Here is a 21,708-nt window from a genome sequence, read left to right on the forward strand (position 1 = left end):
ATTCGCTCGTCGAATATTTGATGCACGAGCGTCGGTTAAAAACTCGAACGCTGGTCAAAGTACCGAGACGTGTTGAATGAGCCGACAGGAAAACAATGGACGGAGTGAATGAGAACGAGTGAACCACTGTTTGAGCGAGCGAGCAAGATCCGTCCAGAGGCGGAGTTATTAAGTGGGAACGAAACGCCGACTTGGAGCCGAAGTGCTTACTAAGGCCATGTAGTCAGTGTCGCTAAATTTGACCTCACTACAGCATGGGAATCTTGACGATTATCTTGGCGACCTATTGTGGGTATTGTGCTATTATAAAGGCCGCCGATACGCACCAATGCCTCGAAAAAGATCATCTGCGGCTGGAGCCGCTCCACCCCGGTGTGTTTTTTCTCGTCGACAACGCGCCTTCGCTAGAGCCCTCGCACCGACAAATGACCAATCAGAATACTCTTTTGCATAATCTCGCGCGAGGGTGATCAGGACAGAAATTAGTCGGGTGCCATACGGCTAGTATAATAATTTTTCGTGTGTTTGGCTTGTCAGTCATACTGATCCTGATGCCCCGCACCGATCGGAGGGAGGCCACGCATTGACGATTGACGATCATCGCTTCTCTCAAAATCGATTGGAAAGCGAGCTTTCACTGTTTCTAGACCGCTTTTCTTCGTTTCCGTACTTTCTCCGACAAAGTCTGAGAACGAGCGGGTTCGCGGAAGCTCTTCTGAACTCTCCGCCGTTTCGCGTATTGTGGATTCCGAAAACAGGCTGTCATTCGTGATTATATAGCTTGATGCGCGAGTTTCTGATGCGGACGAACAATCCCTTCTTCCCTTCCAGACAGACGTCGATTTCAATTTTTTTCGGAATCGTGCCTCGTGCGACGAGCGTCGAGAATTTTACCACTCAAGATGCGCATGAAATGCGGTACTAAGAACGTGATGAACATCGGTTTTGGGAACCCCCGTTCCAATTTAATTGCGGTTTGACGAGCGAGATGGAATCTCGAGAGCCATGAAAGACCACGGACCCGGATTCTCACGAACGGTCACCGCGAAATCTATTTCCTTATTGGCATCGATAATCATATCAAAATGCTGACTGAGATTCGATAGCTGTTTCAATGGGAGCAGATGCGACCGCGTTTCCACGATTTCATAGAGGAAGAACCTACGAGAGCAATTCCGGAATGGAATGGCGGCGGGATCTCTTACACCATCCCGGCGCACCGGAAACAACTATCGTCTGCAAACTAGCTTGCTCTTGATTCGGCAGTTTCGCGAGGCGGGCAGTTCTCAGGGAATCCTCAGACTTGATCGACCTGATCACGCCTGCGCCGATCATCCGTCCAAGCGGGGAATCGCGGACGAAAGCATATCGATCCCTCTTTCAGCGATGGGGAGATTCCATCAACGCGCAGATCGGAACCCGTTCCCACTCGGTGGCTACGACTGCGACATCAGATTCTGACACGGAACTTGTTGTGGAAATACAATGAGGATTCCCATTTAGTTGACATTCGCTCGCCGCCGCAACTTTCTGGCTTGATTCACATCAGCGACTATCCGCTGAGTGAGTCGGTTCTCCGGCGACGTGCGATGGGACGCGCGTCGATGTCCGACGCCGGCCTTCGAGTCTTCCGGTACGCATCACGACAACATGAGTGTTGCGCCGTCCGAACATACGACAATATCAGTTTTGTGCGTTACGGACCTGAATATGCGATGGACAACTTCCGTATCCACGCTCGGGCTTTTTGTCTTTCTCCTCGACGGAGGGTATCGCGTTGAGGGATGAACGGTCGGAATCAAGGGATTCGGGACGATCGCTCATGTCAGGAAGGTCAGCGGGAAAGTTCCATCGGAGAATGGACGCACGAATGCGGGAAAAATGAATAAAATTCAAGAAAAATCGTCATTGTATGGCAGTCTGTCATTTTTTTCTGCGGGTTTCCAACGATCGCAGGCGAAAGGTGCCGAGCAGACTGTCGAGCTATTATGCAATGCTCGAGCATAACTGACTTTCAGTGAATCGGCGCTATCAACAAACCATCGGCGCGTCCCGGTTGTGAACCTGTTTGCGAACGTGAACTTGCGGGGCTGAAGATGTGCTCGCTCGGTCGATCTTTCGTGCGATGCTTCTTCACCCATTGATTCATGTCGATGGTCGATGAAGGAACAAAATTACTGTTCTCACTACGTTTAACGGAATTAACGACGCCGCTTTTCCCGGCCGGCTTCATCTTCACCTGGGGGTCGGCTGCTACATGTAAGACTTTCGCGTATATCTCCCGTCCGAAAGGCCCGCGACGTCCGATGGGTTGCGTATTTGGACAGATTGAACTGTATGACGACGACGGGTGATCGCTGCTTAGAACGTGTAAAATGAAGGAAAGAATTAGAAACGCGTTTCATCCGAATCGAAGCTTGCCGTTTTTTTGCTGCTTACCCCTTCTAGGGGCAACTTCTGCAATGACAACGATGCGACGGGACTCGTGACGCTCATGATTACTCGGAGCACCTGAGCACTTTCGACGCAATGGCCAACTACAATCGGTGACGGCGGCTCTGAAGATGAGCGGTTGATTTTTCCGAAGATCTTCACAAGTGGTTCGTGATCGGTAGCGAATTCGACTCTGACGGAGAAAGGCAATGTCGGAACCAGAAACAGTCTGCCCGAGAGCTGGTTGGTCGTTCGGCCGAAGGCAAAGATTGTCAAGTGGTCAGAGCGAGCAATAATGGCGATGACGCCGACAGCTGCTCGAATGTAACAAACGCCTAAGTGATCCTGCGGGATCTTGCGCTATTGAATTTTGAATGGTTCCGATGAGCGCATTGTCGATGCTTCGCAAGTCAAGCCGCGAGTCAGGTGTTCGCCGTCAGTGTCGACGTCCTTTCAGTCCTAATGAATCATTGAGATGGACGAGCGGGACTGTACAAAGGTCCATCGAGTGTTTTCTTCCTGCATTCTCTCTTGACTTGTTTTCAATCTGGGATGGGATTTACGTCTTCAATGGGCTCCACATCTGGGAACGATCCATGGCGTTCGATTATGAAACGAGCTCTCGCGACTTGGTATGAGGGCATTCTAATGAATTGGTAATGAGGTCAGGCCAGCCGGATCGATTCTAATCGAGATTTGAGCCACGATATTTCTTGAGTCGACAGAATAATTCCATTGAGGCATTCCTCACAGTCGACGGCACGGCGCTGTCGTGGAGTCGTTGGCTGCGGTGCTAGCTGTTTGTAGCTACAAGAGAAGCGACAGGAGGAGCAGCGACGGCGCGGCGGCAGCAACTTGAGTCGAAACAATAGCATCAACTGCGGCGACGACCGACCCAGTGTGTTTCAGTCTGTGGGTCTGACGAACTATCCGTTGCGTTGAGCGAACACCCGGAAGATGGCTCATGATGTTATGACACACACAGACGAATACACACACACACACATGCAGGCCGACCGGGCGGCGGACAAGCGGCCGGCCCGCTGCTGTCAGACGATCGCTCGCTCGCTTGCTTGCTCCGTTGGTTGGCAAGCACGCATGCGGCTCAGAACGAGTCAGCAGTAACAGCTCGTCGGCGGCGGCGGCTAAACTTGCACTTAGTGCGTTATCATCACCATCATCATAGCCATCATCACCGCCGTCGTCATCCGCAGCAGTTTCGGCGTTGATTCGCTGAAATTTGTATGCGCAAGCGGATTTCATTTCTCTGCGGTAGTCAACCAGTCAGTCGGTAATCACCGACTCGCATTTCCAGCGAAATGAATGTTCCGGTGTCGGTCGGGTTTTTATGACGACAGTGTCGATGAGAAGGATTTCGAATCTCGCTGCTGTGCAGCGGTCATAAGGTCCATGCGCGCGATTGATCCAAGTTGACCAGGATCGGAACATAAATGCAGAATCGTTGAGTAACTCTTCGATCGGCGGCCTGCTTGGTTGATGATGCTTAGCTAGTTGGGCCTATGAGTACATACACACCTACTGCTGACCTCGACTCTCCATGCGAAAGCACCTCCCGTTGTCGGATGAATCTTTGATCCTTGGTCCGACAGCGACGGAAGATGAGCCCCTCCAAAGCTCGCCGAACTATTTTTCCGAGCCTATCGGTCGAGTCTGCGATCGCCGCGGGGCAGGTCTCATCGTACTACGGACAACTCATGGATGGGGACTTGAGATCCGAGACGGTCCACTTTGGCCCGAGCGCGCGATCGGCTCTACGCTCTTCTTCATTCACTTTTTCGGAAGCCCGCATCCAACTGCATGAGAAGGTAGCCAGCCATTCGACTCGACCATTTCTTCGATTCGATTCCGTTTTCCGACCGCCGCCGTCAATTTGTTCCAGTCATAGTCTGTGTCCGAAAACAAAACTTAGGCTCCCCGCAAGGGACGAAGCGGTCTGATCCCCCAAAGCCGCCACTAGCACTCAAGCCAACCACCTCGGTGGGCACCGTCAGCGATTTGAATTTCCAGACAGCAGCGGCGGTGGCGGCAACACCGGCTCGAAATTGACTTCACTCACTCGTCTCGAGCAGTTTTGTTTGGCTCATAAAGGGAAACGAAGAAGCGAACGGAAGTTTGCGACCAACAGCTTAAGCCAGCAGCTACATTAACAACAACAACGGCGGCGCCTGCGAAAACGACAACAATGCCTCTATCAGAGGAAAAAAGGGGAATAATCGATTCTCGACACGCAGACCCACTCTGTTCTTCTCGATGGCTTTTTCCCGGCTTTTTTTCCGCCTTCAGTTCCCGAGCCGACGATAATTTCCAGAGCACGAACATATACGTAGCGGAATTTCGCTCGAGATGTCATCACAGTCGGAAGAGATTAGCGAACGCAGCAGAAGCAGCAAACTATGGATGTCAGATGGAGAACTGACGTATTCACTGGCGGTAGCGACTAGGGACTTCGTCAATCGATGGGCAGTAATCTGCGGCTCCGAATCAGAGGCACCGCTCACAATTAATCGGTTGGCGACGCGACAGAATCCCGAATGCACCAACATATCTGGGTTGTGAACAATGATTGACATCATGATAATTATTACTACCGATAAAGCGATGATGAATTTTGCTCTTCTGGTAAGATTCCAAATCAGGGTCGCTGGTAAACTAGATTGCAGAATGTGGAGATCGGAGCATACCATTGAAGGGAAACGGACGCGAGGAGCTCGAGCTAGGATCGGATTCAGCGTTTGAGCGGTGCGAAAATCGAAGGGTTCCATCGGAAGTCGTCTGACCGCGTAACATTTGTGAAAGTGAACGTCTGGGCTGGATAATGGCCTACGATTTGTAAATAAAGCATTGGGCGTCGCGTATAATGAGACACTAGATATTCATGAGCTTGTTATTTTCATAAGTAGGAGTTCGTATTTCGTTTACTTGGTGTTTGGTCAGCTCACAAACTCGGGTGAAACAGGCACGCAGACGAAGTTCAGACGGGCGCTCATCCGAGAAACTCTTTGCTCCGCGAGATAAGCTCTCCTCGACTTTCGGCCGAGTCAGTTGCTTCTTCAAGTTCATTCGGGAGCCTCTTCTCCTCACGATTTTTCCACTCATTACGCGTTGCTCCCACTTCGTTCAGCGACCGAGAGCTCTTGATTGAAATTGAGCAGAGCATTGGAAGGAATAGAATGCTAGCGGAGACCCCTTCAACGTCACCCAATAAGCCCCGGTGTGGGTTTTTGGAATGGCAGGAATGTTTTGATCAGATCGGTTACATAGTCGTCCCAGCGTCCTTGATGACCGAGCAGATTATCTGATCGGCCCTGTTGTCACCGGTGCCCAGATTCAAATCTGCGAAGTGCCAGCTCCGCAGCCGACGGAGTCGCCGGCAAAAACGAATTCCGAAAGCATTCTGAAATCCCTGCGCAAAATTCACATGTGAGCCGTTCGACCGGTGCCGGCGTCACAGAACTCGTCAGTGTAAGAAGCTCAATCGAGATTCTCCCCGCGGCCGAATTACGTCATAGGCCCGTCGAAATGAAAGGACAAAAACAGGATCTGTTCAAAAACGGTTCGAGCACTCCGAAAAGAAGCCCGTTCCCAACACCCAAGCGTCTAACCATCTGTGTGTCCATCCGTTCGCTCACTTGAAAGGGGATACGACGCGTCCGAAGGGCTCGTATGCTCGTTCTCTGTCTGTTCAGACGTCCACTCAACCTGGTCGAATAGTTGACTGGTCGTTCATCTATGTTCGTGATCTGACTGAGTGAGCGCGGCGATTTGATGCCGAAATCGAAAGAAGGCAAAGTCAAAGTACCACTGGAGAAAGTGAACGTCGTTGTGATTAATCTTCGTGCTCGCGCCACGGCCCTATCGATGGTCTGGGCTTGCTCGCTTGCCCATTGCCGAACCTGCAAGTCGGATGGGCTACCCAGTTTTCCTGGTTTGCCTGCATCGCTATACTCCGCTCAGTCGGCTGTTTACCCGCTTGGGGTAAACGAAAGCAAAACACGAGACTCAGAGCTGCCGACAAGGAAGAGAGAAACGAAAAACTGCGGAGACTTCGTGTGCAGCGACACGCGATTCGTGAACACCGCGGCTTTGTCGCCGCCGGCTATCGGCTCAGATAGCTCGGCGGTGGACGTACAGAATTTTCGTGGAAAGTTCCATCGACCCTGTTCGATGAGGAAACGAGATCGAAGCAAAATTTCGACTCCCAATTTTCCGGTCACTTCCACTCCTCCGCGGTGAAGATCGGAGATTCAGGAACAGAATAAAAATTCTGTGACATTACAGCGGTCATTGCCGAAGTCGTAGAGAACGGCTTCAACCCAGCTGATAGCGCGCGATTCTGGCGTGACGACTCCTCGATAGCCCGCCCTTCGGTACCGTTATATTTTCTGACGTTATAGCGGACGACATTTGATTCGAACGCTTGCTTACCCGACGACTGCTCGGTCACTTGGTCAGCGTCCGCGGCAGATGCGTAAGAAGAAGAGGAGCGCTACGACGAAGGCGATGGCGTCGAGTCGAGACAATCGCCCGTCCTTTCGTCAACAACCGGCTCAGTCAGAACAGAGCAGAACTCTATTTCTATGGCTGCTTCGCTCGATCCCAAACCAGCAATGCCGTCGACGCCGCCGCCGTCGTCCAAAACCACCGGAGCAGGTTGCCGAAGCAAACATTTCGAATAGTCGTCGTTTTCCCCTCCGTCGACATCGGGAGCACCGACGAAGACGTCTGGATAGTTGATGAAAATCTGGAACACGCGTAGAATCCACCCCTCAGGCATTCCAGCCTTCTATTATTATCTCGCGATCATGGTGGTCGTTTGTGGTTGGGATTTCACTTTCATTCTATTCGACGAGAGCAAATCGAGAATTCATCAACGGGAGCAAGGGGGGGACCAGTACGATGAACTCCCGGAGAACAAGCCGAAAAGAATTTCAAGACGCTCGTCGAGATGCTGTCATCATCAACCTTCTGGTCTCATGAATATTGTGAAGATCATCGACATCTCCATCATTATTACGAGCGTCATCAGCACCATCGCTGCTGCTGTCGTCGTTCTTATTATCAAGGGGCTGCGCCTGCTGCGGTTTGGGATGTTGATGATGTCTGGACATCACGAGCATTATCGAGCCGAATTCGACACAAAACGTTTTCCCAAAAAAATCCTCATGAATTCTTACTTCTACGACTGCGAGCGCTACCGCACTGACTCTGTGAGATATTCCGCATTCGAAAACCGGGAGAATGAGAGCCTTCCTGCTCCGCGACCATCATGCCTCGGCTCGTAGCTTTCTATACATAAAACAAGTTGAGTGTGAGGCGAGAGTTTCGTGGAACGCCGTAAGTAACGTTTCCACTCTCGAGGAAATTTCCGAGCCTGCCTGTCTGATATTCTTGAGCACCAGCCCCGTGCGACGGATTCCCGACGAGAAATATGATCCCTCTCCTCAATAACCGAGCACCTTTTCTGAATGCAATCGGCGCCGCCAATCCGCCGGTTCCGAAGAATTATCCCAGTCCGATAGCTGTCGCTCCCGGTACGAGAGTTTCCATGATCTTTATCTCGCTGTTGTCGTACTTCGCCGCCGCTTTCGCCTTCGACGTGAAAGTGTCGTGAAGTTTCCACGCAAACAAAATGGAAATCCCGTGTTCTGGAAGAGAATCGGTCGTTGCCATCGAAGCCGACGAAAGTGACAATACAAGAAAAGACCCGCCTCTGCCCCAGAAGGTGGCGCCAAGTCCAAAGGTGCTCGCGCCGCGCTTTTACCCATCGTACTCAGTCAGCATGTGACCTTCTGACATTGTTTAGTGTTGCTCCGGCAACACTAAACACCATCGGTTGCTGTCTACGTGCTTTTCCCGGTCGTTTTATTCCAAATCTTGAGAAGGGAACACTTACAATCCGTGCTACTCATCCTCGCGGAGAGGTGAGTAGCCTACCAGCTTCCCTCCCGCTTGGAAAAATGTGTTTCAGAAAACCAACCGGGACTTTTCTGCTGACCTTGGCACATATCGTACACTGAGCGTTGTCCAGTCGAGGGGGTCTGTTTCGCCTAAAGATTCTCGGATTGTGTGATGCCTTGCCCTAAGGTACCCGGGACGAGTCGATAATTCGCGCGGAGCATTGGTCGTTTGGGCGAGACGCTCAATCATGAAGCAGTCGGATCTCTCTGTATCTTGTGTCGAATATCTCCCCTCGGGAACTTCGACAGATCTCAAATCTAGGAGATCAAACATTGTCTTACGCAAAGTCGAAATTCTTTGCGGATTCCGTACGAGATTCTGCTCGCTCGTCCCCCATGGTGTTCGCTGCATCGATATCGCGTGACATGAATAATGCGTCATAATTTGAATTATTCTGCGAGATGAGAAAGTTCGCAATTACCGCGGCCGTTAGTACGGGACTAACATCGGTGCATTCCATCGACGCGGATACGTACGAGCCCTTTCAATTTCTACGACAAGGGGCTCTTACCCGCGAATAGGCGCGCGAATCGGAAACTTGCTGGTATAGGGTGATCGGGCCCGCTCATTTCACAGTGACCGGGTCGGCTCGCATGATAACGAGATCTTGGAAAAATACGGAATCTAGACGCTAGAAATGATTTCCTCGGCGGAACCAGGGCGCTGCGAAGATCGGAGCGACGATCCCTTGTCCAACATTTGATGGCTCTCGGATCTGTAAGAGTGACCTCACCGGGAACGAGATAAAGGATCGAAATTCGGAGAGCTCCATCGTAAGAGATTGAGTCGATTTCTATCCGCCAGATCGCGAACGATCAGGCTGGAATCAGTCTTCTATCCTCTACGGGTCCCAGGCTAGCGCAATAAATATGTGGATTCAAGAAACAACAATTTTGGAGGAAACTACGCGGATATCCGTCCCAAACTCGTCTCCTCATGATCGCTTGGGGAATCTCGATTACTCCCGAACGCTCGCCCAGCATGATGGAAAAGCTCATGAGCATTCCACTCGCTCACCGCCTCGCAGTGGGAAAATACTGGAAGATGCTCTAGAAGTTTTCTGAAAAGCAACGGGCCCGCCGGTCAGACAGACTACCGGTCGGCGATGGCGAGTAACCGTCCGGAGGGATTCAGACTCGCTTGTTGGCCGTCGAATTGAATGATTCAGCCCGCTTTTCACAAATTTCGCGCATCAGTCGCCTCGGCCGCTCCGGTAGCGGAATGGACAGCCATCGCTTGTGTTGGACAATCCTCAGCAGGCTCTGGCCAGCTCCCTCCAGTGGATTCTTCTGCTCAGCTCGAAAGCCTGCTCGACAGCAGACGATAGCAAAACAAGAAGTCCGTTCGAGGCAGCGAACCGAGGAAGATGTCCGTCTGTCCGCTATTTCGCTTGACTTCGAGCTAACCCAGCGAGCAAACGGTTCAACCGTAAGACGACGCGTCGCCGATACAGAATCATCATGATCGCTATCATTGTCGCCGAGAATCGGATGTCATCTTGGGAAGCACAAAATTTTCACTCGGTCGGCGATTTCTGTCGCTGCCGACTTCCGTCGTATTTGTCACAAGGATTTCCCGAAAAAGCAGCCACGATCTATCTATCTATCAATGGCTCCACGACGCGATGCGACCATCGCTGCCCGTCCGGGTGAAGCGATAGCGGACCGATCGGGAAAACTGACGCCGTCGACATACGTCTGGGCTTTCGCGACACGACGTCGTACACATATCAACACACAGAGCTCCTCAGATGTCGACTTTTTTCTTTTTGGATCGTATCGATCTTCTTCGGACAATCGGTCGCCTCTTCCACGCTGCCTCTGGTGTCGAGCGGCCAGTCACTCGCTCGCTCGCTCGGAGCGGCAACAGTTGCTTCTTACAACTAAAGGGGTCACGGCGCCGCAGCAGCTGAAGTCGAAAGAAGTCGACTCGCCGGCAGGCCGGGCGGCCGGCCGACCGGCCCGTTCAGGTAGAAGGCGAGGTGCCCACGGTGAAGTATCTGACCGAACAGAAACGCGCGACGTCGCTGCGAGAAAATAAATGCTACTAGCTGCGGAAGAGCTCACGCCGGCTAAGTAGCTACAAACGGCAGAGAAGTTCCATTGTTTATGAGGCGCGAAACGGTGACTGCACGTGTTTGTCTCAGCCTCTCTCAGTCAGCCGCCGGTCGGAGGATGGAGCGCTCGACGAGATGTCATGACTTCGAAATTTGATACAGGATCATATCAAACTGTCTAATCGATTGATTGTTCGCTCGTAGGAGGTTGCGTTTGGTCCTCTCGAACTTTATCCGAAAAGAGGCAGAGGATCCACGATCGGGGAAGGCTTTTTCGGCAGGCTCTGAGAGCAAAGCGCGCGCTTCGAGTTCGGACAAACTGAGTGTGGAGCATAGGCTCAAACGAAGTCCCTGGCCGACTCCCCGTGCTGGAGGTAGCATCAGGACTCGTGCCTCACTGGGCGGCACCGACCTTCGGTATGGAAAAAATTAATCAATCTCGCCAGATTTCTGCAACAATTGAACATTCCGAGAAGGAACGCGCATGGAATCGGGAATGAGGCGGAGCGGCGATGCGTTTGCTGAAAAATATTATTCACTATACGAACGTGTTTGAGATAAGGTAGCGGTAATCCAGGTTGGCTTCCAGAAACAACAGAACGACAGATAGCACGGTGACATCGGCAGGAGACTTTGTCGTTACGGCGTTTGTGGCGCAGGGTATCCAAAGCAGAAAACACTTACACACTTCACAGGATGGATCACTGCGAGAGTCGCGGCCCGCTGAAGTCGCTCTGAAGCGCCAGCTGACTGACGCCGGATCGCGCGTTCCCTGCGGTGAGGGTTGTCAGGGCCCTCGCCCTCGCATTCGGATAATTTCATTGCATTACTGAAACTTCCACAATACAGTATTATTATTTTTATTTAAAATATGCGCTCGACCGAATCCGACTTTCGGCCGATTCATTAGCCACCGGGTCCTCAAACGACGCGCAAGTTTGAGGAGAGAGCATCTTTCCTGCCTCTTTCGTTGCCCGAGTTCAGATTCCCCAATCATGGAAGTGCTTTTCGCAGCTCAAGCTTGAATCTCGCAAGAGTGCCTCATGTACGAGATCGAAGTCGATTCGGAGTCGAGAAACTCCACTGGAATATCCAGCGTGGTTCGAGGATCCCCGTGACGCAACAAGGCCCCAGATCAGGAAACCGCACGACGAGTGCCCAAAATGGTTGCACCTTGGCTGGGAGGGCTTATTCTCGGCTCCGAGGTAATCAGACTCGCCTTCACTACATCACCCTTCAAAGTCTGACGCCTTGGAAACAGAGGGATTACGCACTTGGTGCCAGTAGCTTCATGTACTGTCTTCGAGAGTACTTGAAGCTTCCATTCTCGGTTTCCATGCATCAAATTTAGCTTCTCGCAGCAAGATGCCGGCCCTCCCGCAAAGAAACGCAGCTCGATAGACTCCCCTACCTCAAGGCGCCCAGGCGACAGGCGAGAATTCTGCAGACATATATTTTGGAGAGTTCCAAATGAGGCATTGAACTTTTCTCAATTCCACATCGGATGAATCCTCGGGCGTATCTGGCCTCGAGTTATCAGCTGTCACGGCCGTATCGGTGCAGAGCGGATGACTCCCGCGCTCGTGCTGGTCGGCGAGTAAGGTCAGTCATCCAACACACGTATATCACGGTCTTCCCCGGGATCGGATTCTTCGACTGATCTCAGGATTCTCAGGATTCTCGAGAAATCTCGGGAGTGGCTAGCGAAGGAGAATGAGCAATGAATGTCCAGGCGCGGCCTGGGTCGCAACCCGCTCGACCTCAGATTGGAAAAGATCGCCATTGGCATCCGGGGCCTCTTTCACAGGGCCGGGAAGGGGGAGACACTGAGCAACGTGATTTCATTCTAAGCTTAGGGCTCCGAGTCCCCCTCTGGTATGCTTTTGCGATTGAAGAGCTTGCTCGAGAGGTAATCTAAATTCTTTATTTATGCTGCATTTCAACCACTAGCTCGAACGCTCAAACGACCCAAATGGCACTCAGAACAAGAATTGATACAGAACGAGAGTACTTTATTGATTTTGACTAAATCAGATCATTCAGCTGCTGTTTATCATCTACTAGGTCTGCGCGCTATTGGATCTTCCTCTCCGAAGATATGAGCGCAAGAGCACGAGATTATCGAGGGCTCCCGGTGGGGGGGAGTTGCGCGACTCCGTGCAAAGGGAGCTCTTCTGAAGCTTGCCGTAACCATGACCAGCCTCGGAGAGCATCATCTCCGAACGCAGCTGCGCTGTCGACGGCTGGACAAGCAGCAGCGGCTCCTTGTCGCTTAGCGGAGGAATCTTGAATACGTCGTCAGAATTAATTCTGACTTCGTCCGACGCGCACAGCTCTTCCTCCTTCGATCGCGAGCCTCCTCGGCGTAGGTCATAACGTTCCTCCTCATTGCGTGGATGAAGGTATAGCTTTGCCAGTGTACGCTTGGCTAAATAGGACGCGTAACAGTACGGCCGGGACATCACTCTGAAGGACAATCCGTCCTCTGCGGCTAGTCTGGCGATCAGATCGTGGGATCTTTCTCGATTTCAACGCGACCGACGGCTCTGGTCGAGAGCGTGGGGATCGCCAAAACTTCACTATCATCGACCTTGTGCTGATCCCTGAGGTGTCTTGCGAGACCTGATGTGGAACCTCCAGCGCACTTCATCTCCTTCGCACGGGATCCACATTTTGCTTTGTCGTCCGAATGTTTCAAGAAATGAGACCAAACCCAACTCTTAGCAGGCTGAGACATCGTGGAGATAGTCATCTTCCTCTTTGACCGATGGAAGATTCGAGAGGTTCCCAGCGACGTTTCCGAGAGCTCCAAATTTTTCGTCGCTTTCCGCGCCAGAAAAACCACGTAAATTGTTGAGGTGACTCTGGCAAGCTGCTCCCATTAGTGCCATTCTCCAGAGTCGATGTTGGAATCGGGGTCGATTCGGAAGCGCCGACGAGATCGATGGAAAAATCGAGTCGAAGCTAGAAAATGATTTCCCGCGAAGTAATCGGGTTCGACACCCGGTTTCCCAGGAAAAAACTGGTTTCCTTTCCCGAGTGCGGGACCTATCGGAAGACCGATATTGCGTGGAATCGACTCGGACACATCGTCAGGCATAATGCCCCTCGTCAAGTCCTTGGGTCAGTTTCAGGATTGGAGCAATCACGGAGACTTGCTCTGATGGGCCATGACCTATGGCTGTGGTCTCCGTAATTCAAGAATTTCCTGGTGAGCAAGCCCGGGTAGAAATGAACGCTCCGAATGAGCTAGAGCGACGCAGTCCCTACGACTCCGACGCCGTCGGTGGAATGCAATCAACCTCAGCCAAGCTGCTCATTACTGAAATTAGGGGTGAATTACAGTAGATACTGTATCGACCAGCGGAGAATTGCGGTGTTTTCCTTCTCGCACCAGAGGTTCAATCTCACAGGCAGCACTTCCAGCTGTTCTTTTCGGAAGTCGGAGCAGGCGAATTCAAAAATCCTCCTTCCTCATCGACTGTTAATTTCGGAGACACCAATGATACCGTTTCCATAGTCCATCAAAATCCCCGAGATGACCGTAGAAAACCCGTAGATCCGAGGTCTGTCACAGCGGGATGAATGCCTATCGCCGAGCTATGTCAGATTTGACGTTTGCCAGGAGAAGTGGGTCATGTGAACGCGACTTCTTCTGGGGCGAAGATGTCCCAGATATGTCATAGGTCGTAATAGCTTCTGGTACTTTGTTGAAAAGAGGAGTTTCAAACGCGTTTAACACTTTCGACGTCTACTTTCCCGTCGTGAAAGACTCCTGGCACGAAGTTCCTCATGGTATTTGAGGGCTTGCTCGTTCGCAAATAATCGAAAATGACATTCGTTTGTCATTACGACCTTGGATTCCTCGCTGAAGATTACGCCGGCGCCGTTACTTCGCTCGTCTTTGGGTGACGCTTCCCCGATCGGATAGAACTAAAACTGAAACCTTCGATTTCCCGATCTTCCGTATGTCCTCGGAACGCAACTCACCCTTGACTCGTGGGATTTATTTTGCGAATGTGAGAATCGTGTCAGTCTGATCAGTGGCTCCATGTCCTCCTCCGAAATTTCTTTTCGGTCCCAATGGGCAAGCTCGTAGAGGGAGAGCTTTCCTGAGAACCCCTCGGCATTCCACAAAAAATAAATTGCCCCCTCCCCAATACATGATGCATTCCATTCGCTCAAAATGCTGCCCGGATTGATTCGTTCGCCTGAGTTTCGACGTCCTATCACGAGCTTGACTCACACGGCTAACATGTTGAAGTTCACTGCCGTGTAAACCGAAAGTGAACGTCTAGAGCTCCTTTGGGCAGCTTCGCCCTACGAGGACGCCCGTATACTGGAGAGTATCGATAGCGGAACGTGCCGATCTCGCGGCCGATAGGGATGTCACTTTATCGGCGATGCCGCCTCCTGCTCTGAGAGGTTTCCGCGCGGAAGGAGGATAGCTTTCGCTTTAGCTTCCTTCGCTCATGGCGCGCTTTCACTCGAAGGCTCGTCGGTGTAACATTCGGTCGTTTGTTCCCGTAGTAAGTCGTTCATGAAATGAACGCGTGTGTGATTAGTGATTATTTAATCACGCGTTCAGATTATACTTCTCAAATCCACCAGATCCGTGTGAAAAGCACCGCGCTGTCAACACTAGCGGGGGATAAGCGATATATCACCAAGGTCGTTGTTTAGACCGAGACTTTCCTCGGAGCACATTGGATCGCGATTCGCTGCATAAAGATGAGGCAGTAAATTAGTTCCGCGTGCGATTCCCGTGATTCCAGTGAAGATATTATAATGAATTGTTCGGGAAGTGAATTCTCAAGCAAATGAGACTTATATAACGGGACCCGTGGCGCTGTATGAATCCTATACTCGCCGTTAGCGAGCGGGGAGTGATCGGGAAGGTTCTCTGATTTCCCCAACATGACCGTGGAGAAGCAATAATTTTCTTCAGCTTTGAAGATCTTCAATGCATTCGCTCAGAGTGGGGATGCGCCGGAATCCCGAGAGATCGAGATGAGATTCTGCTATACATATGATGCAATCTATCGGGAGTCCTCTAGTACACGGATCATTGCAGAACGCATGGAAACGCACCGAGGAATTCGAATGCACCTTCCGATTCCGATTTCCATGGTAGATCAAATCAATCCAGTTTCTCGATCCGGGAATCCATCCAGAACTAAGAATCAGAGTGGAAAGATCCTAGCAGCAGCATCTGTCTGACATATCTGACATATCGGCTGTCTGTGCGTTGATGGGATACAAAAACTTTATATCCCATGCATTCATGCTCGTCGAAAAAATGGCGACAAATCTTTTCTGCTGCAAGCTGTCGCCCATATTTCCTCCGGATAAATTGGAAGCGAAACTTTCTGTGTCAAGAATCCCTCTTTTTGCCAAAAATGAACTTCTGTCGTGGAACCATTCTTCCAGAGGCAGGTCCTCAAAAACTCGTTCGAAAGTGTTGTTCGCTACTGCCGCTGGAGATGAAGCATCTTTCTCGGTCTTTTCGAATCGGAAATTTCAAAATCGCCTCGAGCGGTGTCAGAGGAAATGAGAGCGAAAATCTCGTCGCCCAGCCGTATGATTGTCATTCTGTCATTAGCGCTCCCTGTGTTACAAGGAGTCTCGTATTCGCTTCGATCGATTCTGTAAGGGGGAACCCTCTCCGCAGGCATCAGGAGGCTCCCCGCGAGCTTCGCGGAGCTCCCGTGTTCCGATTCGAAGAGTGACCGTAGCATCGCTTCCGTCGATATCAACCTTCTTCCAAAGCTTTTGATACCTTGCATGAGCGAAAATATGAGATGAGTCCCGTGCGGGCGTTCACCCGGATCTGTGACCGTTTTGCATCAATCAGAGTTCTAAGATTCGCTCGTCGGAGCAAATGAGACGTAAAGGCTTCCGTTGAGAGCGATATTTATTCATAATCAGACCTTGAGTTTTCTAATCTCGTCCGATTTGAACTCTACCCTCAATGAGAGCACCTGCCGAACCTCCACTGGCGTGAGCCTCCAGGTCAGGTGGGACTGCACGTTGGCGCTGCAGATATCTTCAACTTCGGAGACCTGGAAGCAAAGCTTTCGCTCATGATGGATGTATGTATTTCTGCCCTCCAATATTTCCAGACCCAGGTTGGCCATGATGTTCCAAGGCAAGCACCATGCCAAGGCAAGCTCAGGAAGAGACTTACACTTTCAACATTCAACAGAAGCGCGATCTGAGTCAGTTTCGAAAACTTATCTCGTATACTCCAGCTGGCTATTTTCGTCAAGTAACCTATCAGAAATCGGAGCTCCCTATCGAACTGCATGCCTCCGAGCTGTAAGAGATCGAATAGTGAGCGGAACCGATCATGTCTCGGGCAAAGTTCGAGGACTGATACTTCATCTTTCATTCGCCCATACCGACCCGATTGTAGACTGCTTTCAGAGCAGCCTTCTCCAGAAGCTGGGTAATATCCGACGCCGCGAGTGCTACCAGCTGCTCGTGATTCTTCGGATTCAGAACCTCTTTGAAGGTATTTATTAACTGGTCTAAGTTCATCATGAACTGTTGCATGTAGGGTCTGAGACCATCGTCCGCTTCAAATTGCGCGAACTCCATCTGTAATGGATAAGATTTTAAGAGCTGGTTTGGTCGGATCGAGACTTTGTCGAGTCGGGCGACGATATTGTGCCATTCAGCGGGAGCGAGAACGCGTCTACGGCACCGCCGCTGCACCACTAGTACGATGAGGCCAGTCCGTGGGGAATCGTTTACCTCGGTCAGCTGATGGTTCGAAGTATGGAAACTATCGCAGCAGACTTTCACAAGGGGTCGGATCGCGGAGTTCGAGAGTTGGCCTATGCCGTTCGATGCCAAGGAACGCAATTTATTACCGGACTGTTGAAGATTCGTGAGGCATGTCTCGAGTTTAGCGCGATCTTGAGGAGTTCCACCAGGGAACCGTTTCGGACACTCAGCCTTGAAGAAAATAATATTTCCATAGAACTCTCGTCTATCGGTCGGCTGATCTTGCGGAGAGGATGCATTGATTGAAGCTTCGATCGAGGCCCGTCCAACGGATGCTACTCACGTTTAGAGCCCCAACCAGTGTGTTGATGTATTCGCACGCGGTTTCGAGATTGTTCAGCGTCACGATATACACGCCACGGTCGCGCTCCTGCTCGGCATGGCTTTGGATTTTACCCTGAATTATATTGAATGCATGGTCCATCATGGCCCCCGTGGGGAAACCTCGCTGAATTTTCTCATTCGAGGCCTTGTGGAACTCGCCCTCGATCATGGAACAGGTATGATTCAGCATCGCACAAGCCCCATCGATGGAAGAAGTCGAGAAAGCCCTCCGCAGACATTTTTTCAGCAGGAAAAATACGTCTTCCAGAAGAGACGACGTCCGGGATCCCTCTTCGTATGACTCGTAGTCAACCGCCTGGACAGACGAAAAAAAATTGACTCTCTATTAGAAGATCCATGACCGATGACCAGCTTTCCCCTCAGCGCTGAAATATCCAGGGTACCCATGAAGCGGCGAGCACAGGGTTCCCGCACACGAGGATTGGGAAACTGACCTTCTTCACCGACTCAACCATGAAGAACTCTTCGAGACAAATGTAGTAGCTCGTGAGCTCTTGCATGTCTTTGCACAGATCACAGGTAGATATCCGGGACTCGAATTCCGCGATTTTCGCTGCCTTCGTTTCAGGTGGGAGGTTTGATTGCTCAAAATCAAGCTGCGAATCAGAGAATTTAATGGAATTATCCGATTCGCTGAGATTCGATGGGTCTATATTCCACGGATGTTTTATCGGAATAGCGCTCCAATAATGGTTCAGATCTAGGGAAAATGTGCCGCTGATGATGCAGGTTCCTTGGGGAAAACTCACATTGACCCTTCGCTTGATGAATCGCAAGTAAAGCTCCGCGTGTTTATGGATGAGCGACATTTCCTCGAGGATTGCATCGATTTCTTTGGTTTCGCTGAGGGAGTCCTGTACGAGGTTACCGGAGCTGGAGTTCCCGCGCAAGCTCGATCTCTCGACGCTGCCTTTTATCACGATGTCCTGAGCTTTCTTGCACCGTCTCGCCAAAGCTCGCATCGAGAGCAACTCCTGGAAGATCCGTCGTTGTTGGACGCAGCATTCTTTGTGAAGGATCTCGATGAGCTGGTGGATGTGTCCATGAGCTGAAGGGAGGAACAATGGCGAGAAATCATTGCTCTGCGCGGAATTGTCTGCCTATCGGGCACTGAAGCGCCTCCGTCCAAGGACCTGCAGAATATTCACCATAATATCGCTCCACGAGAGGTTGGTGTATCTCCACAACTCGCGCGATATCTTCGAAGAGCATACTGAAGACGTCTGCCAGGACAATGTGGTAGCGTTTGTCGTTTTTCGTGAGTCCTTGAGCTTTCCGAAGAGACTGTACCGCGTTTTCGGTGACTTGCCGGCACAGATAATTAGAGTACTTTGTTAGCCCTTCGTTATGTTGATTGAGGAGAGGGAATATCTTGAAGAATCTCTCAATCGACGCTTGATCAGCACATGACAACGCTTCGTTGAATCGTTGGCGCACGATCTCTATGAGAGTCTGCTGAGCTTCTGTCAATTGAGCGAAAGCTTCTTCAAGACTTGATCCTTCCTGGATGTCGACACAGGATCGTAGACCGCGTTGATCCAAACCTGCAGGACAATATTACGTGATGGCGAGTTCAGTCCTCAGAGAGCGGGGCTCAATTGCCCGAGCCATGAGGATTAAACAGAAGAGAAGCAAATACCCAAAAATCTATGCACGTGTGCGGCGGCCTGCTCGTAGTCCTCATTCTGAAGCGCTGTCTTCACTCCGTCGGTGCAAGCTTTCAAGTCCATTATATCGTCGACTCGCTGGAGACTCTGAGCCACCATCGACTGAAATGAAAAGATGGATGATTTCGGATCCATGTTGGTGTAAACAGCTCGGAACGTTCGTGGGATCAGCAAGATCCGATCGGAAACATACAGATTCCAAATAAGGCCTACCTTGGCCAAGTCGAGCTGTTTCACTTTTCTCGAGATGTTTTCCGCTAGGGAGGCAGTGTAGGTGACGATTTTGTTCAGCTCCTCTGTGTCGCTGTTCACCAATTGGAACGATGGCCTACGGAAATTAAGAGTCGATATCGACTCCGTGCAGAGAATGTTCTTCCGAGCTTCTCCACGATAGCTTTCACATCAAGATCGTCCATGGGGAATAGAAGTACTTCGAGGAGGCTCATGTAATGGTGGGGGGTAGCCCCGGTGATACTTACATCAACTTATGGATTTTTTGGATTCTTTGATCGATATCGCCGTGGCTGAGGAGGAGTTCTTCGAGGCGAGCGCATGTTTCTTCCTAATTGAAAAAAACGTATTTATCCCCTGGAGCCGAAAAGACCTTATGAGCATTCGGATGCATTGCGCATGTTCATCGAGAATCCTCCACAAATTTTATATCGAGATTGAAAATTTCAGAAGCATACGATTCTCAGGCGCTCACTACTCAGACAGGAGATTCGACCCTCTCGAGATCAGCTGTTCGAAACCGATTCGAAGGGAGAAATCGATCAAGAGGAACCAAGAGAGAGAGACGCCGTCTGGCAGCGATATTCGAAAGTCCCTAGATCGAGTGACAGTATTTCCCGATATTTCGCTGATTTCTTCGACTTCGGTCCGTCGGGTTTCTTCATGTATTTCACACCGTTCGCTGCCACATCACACTCACCTCTTGTTTAGAAAGTTGTTTCAGTGTGCTCTCCGCCTCTTCCAATTCCTCGCACATTTCCATTTTACTGTCCGGACTGCTCGGGCACTCCCCGAGAGATGAATCAGTCTCGGCACGGAGTCCCTAACTAGACTTCGATCAAAAAGTCTCCCGGCTTCAACCACCGACTTCGTTCTATGTCCCCCGAGCCGTTTGCCAGTGGTGGAGAAGAGAATATTAGGAAAGTGACAGAGTTGTCGTCTGCTGAGAACGGATGGATGCATCCCACGCAGCCGCTGGTGAATAGCGATGTCGAAACTCACTACCCACGATTCTAGCTCTCAACCCCTCAGGATCGGATCTTCCCTCATTCCGATCGCAGAGCCCTCTCTGGAAACACCGCAAACCGACCGGATAGCTCATCCCTTCGCGAGGTTCAGGGCTTGAGCTGAAACTGTTCGGAGAAGCACAAGCCTTGTCGAAGCGCAAAATCGAATCGCCAAGACCTAGACCTCAAGCCCGGAAATCTCAAGTCCTTACCGACTATCGAATTTTTCTAGTCAATTTGTGAAACGATGGAATACCGCTTATTCCTGGGAGCGATCGGTTCTCTCATCCGGGGCAGTGGCCCGCAGAGAAAGCGGCGGCGCGAGAAATTGCACCCCATCGTCTTTAGGGGAAAGCTATGGACAATGACTGAGGATTCGTTCGCTGCGAATAAATCCTATCGGGAGCGGGGGAACTGGAATCTGTCTCCAGATGATAGGGTGGAACCGAACCTCAGGCGTTAAGCCGATGGCGAGACGACACTGTCACTATCGAACGTGCTGAATTTACATGGAAATCGTGTCGTCAGTCATCGGCGGGATAATTACAAAACGAATACGTGAGCGGAAGGTCCGGGTGAGAATCTAAACCGAAATCATCGGGATGCACAAAACTTATCGCCACCAAAACACCCACCGGACCTGGTTCTCAGAATGGCTTCGAGACACAAGGGAACGATGCGTGTTTCAAGGGCGTTCCGCGAGGAATCCAACATTTCATCAGACTCGGAAGAGAAACATCCTGGCCGACGGTTGCAGCATCCGGATGTGTTCAGCGCGCTACGCATCCTGGTCAGTCTTGCTCTTACCGCTTGTTTCCTCTACCAATCTCTCGGTACCCTGCGCCTGTATTTGATGTACCCCACAACGATGGACGCCTCTACGGAAGGTTTGGAAACTTTGAAGTTCCCTGCTGTCTCGATCTGCATCACAAATTGGTGAGGGAGCAAGGAACTCGTTAATGGAGAGACGAGAAGACTCACTTTTCGTCAAGAATCACGCTCGATGGTATTCTCCCTGACCGATACGGATCTTGCGCCTTTCATTCAGGGTGAACAAAACCTTGCTGTGCGTTAAATATCGTCAGTTTTGTAACTTCGAACCGAGTATGGTCAGTATCTGTTTGTCGAATCCGTTGGGAAGCGAATCGACAATCGCCCGAAATACGATATCTCACCAGCACGCTCCCCCATCCAGATACCA

The 21,708-nt window shown here is 51.0% G+C and overlaps 1 protein-coding gene across 1 annotated transcript; it reads right to left on the reverse strand.

The window, feature by feature from the left end:
- Nucleotides 1-16,392: 16,392 nt before the first annotated feature.
- On the reverse strand, nt 16,393-20,263 carry Cog4 (conserved oligomeric Golgi complex subunit 4). Its single transcript, XM_003737741.1, has 12 exons — nt 20,201-20,263; nt 19,749-19,831; nt 19,483-19,597; nt 19,242-19,371; nt 18,751-19,146; nt 18,352-18,650; nt 18,037-18,198; nt 17,541-17,897; nt 17,225-17,428; nt 16,874-17,068; nt 16,656-16,784; nt 16,393-16,530 (listed from the first exon to the last, which is right to left on the reverse strand). Exons 1-12 carry the CDS (start codon nt 20,261-20,263, stop codon nt 16,393-16,395), a joined length of 2,271 nt encoding a protein of 756 aa, XP_003737789.1.
- Between the last annotated feature and the right edge of the window lie 1,445 nt (nt 20,264-21,708).

Source organism: Galendromus occidentalis, unplaced genomic scaffold, assembly GCF_000255335.2.
Source record: "Galendromus occidentalis unplaced genomic scaffold, Mocc_1.1 scf7180000075612, whole genome shotgun sequence".
Taxonomy (NCBI): Eukaryota; Metazoa; Arthropoda; class Arachnida; order Mesostigmata; family Phytoseiidae; genus Galendromus; species Galendromus occidentalis.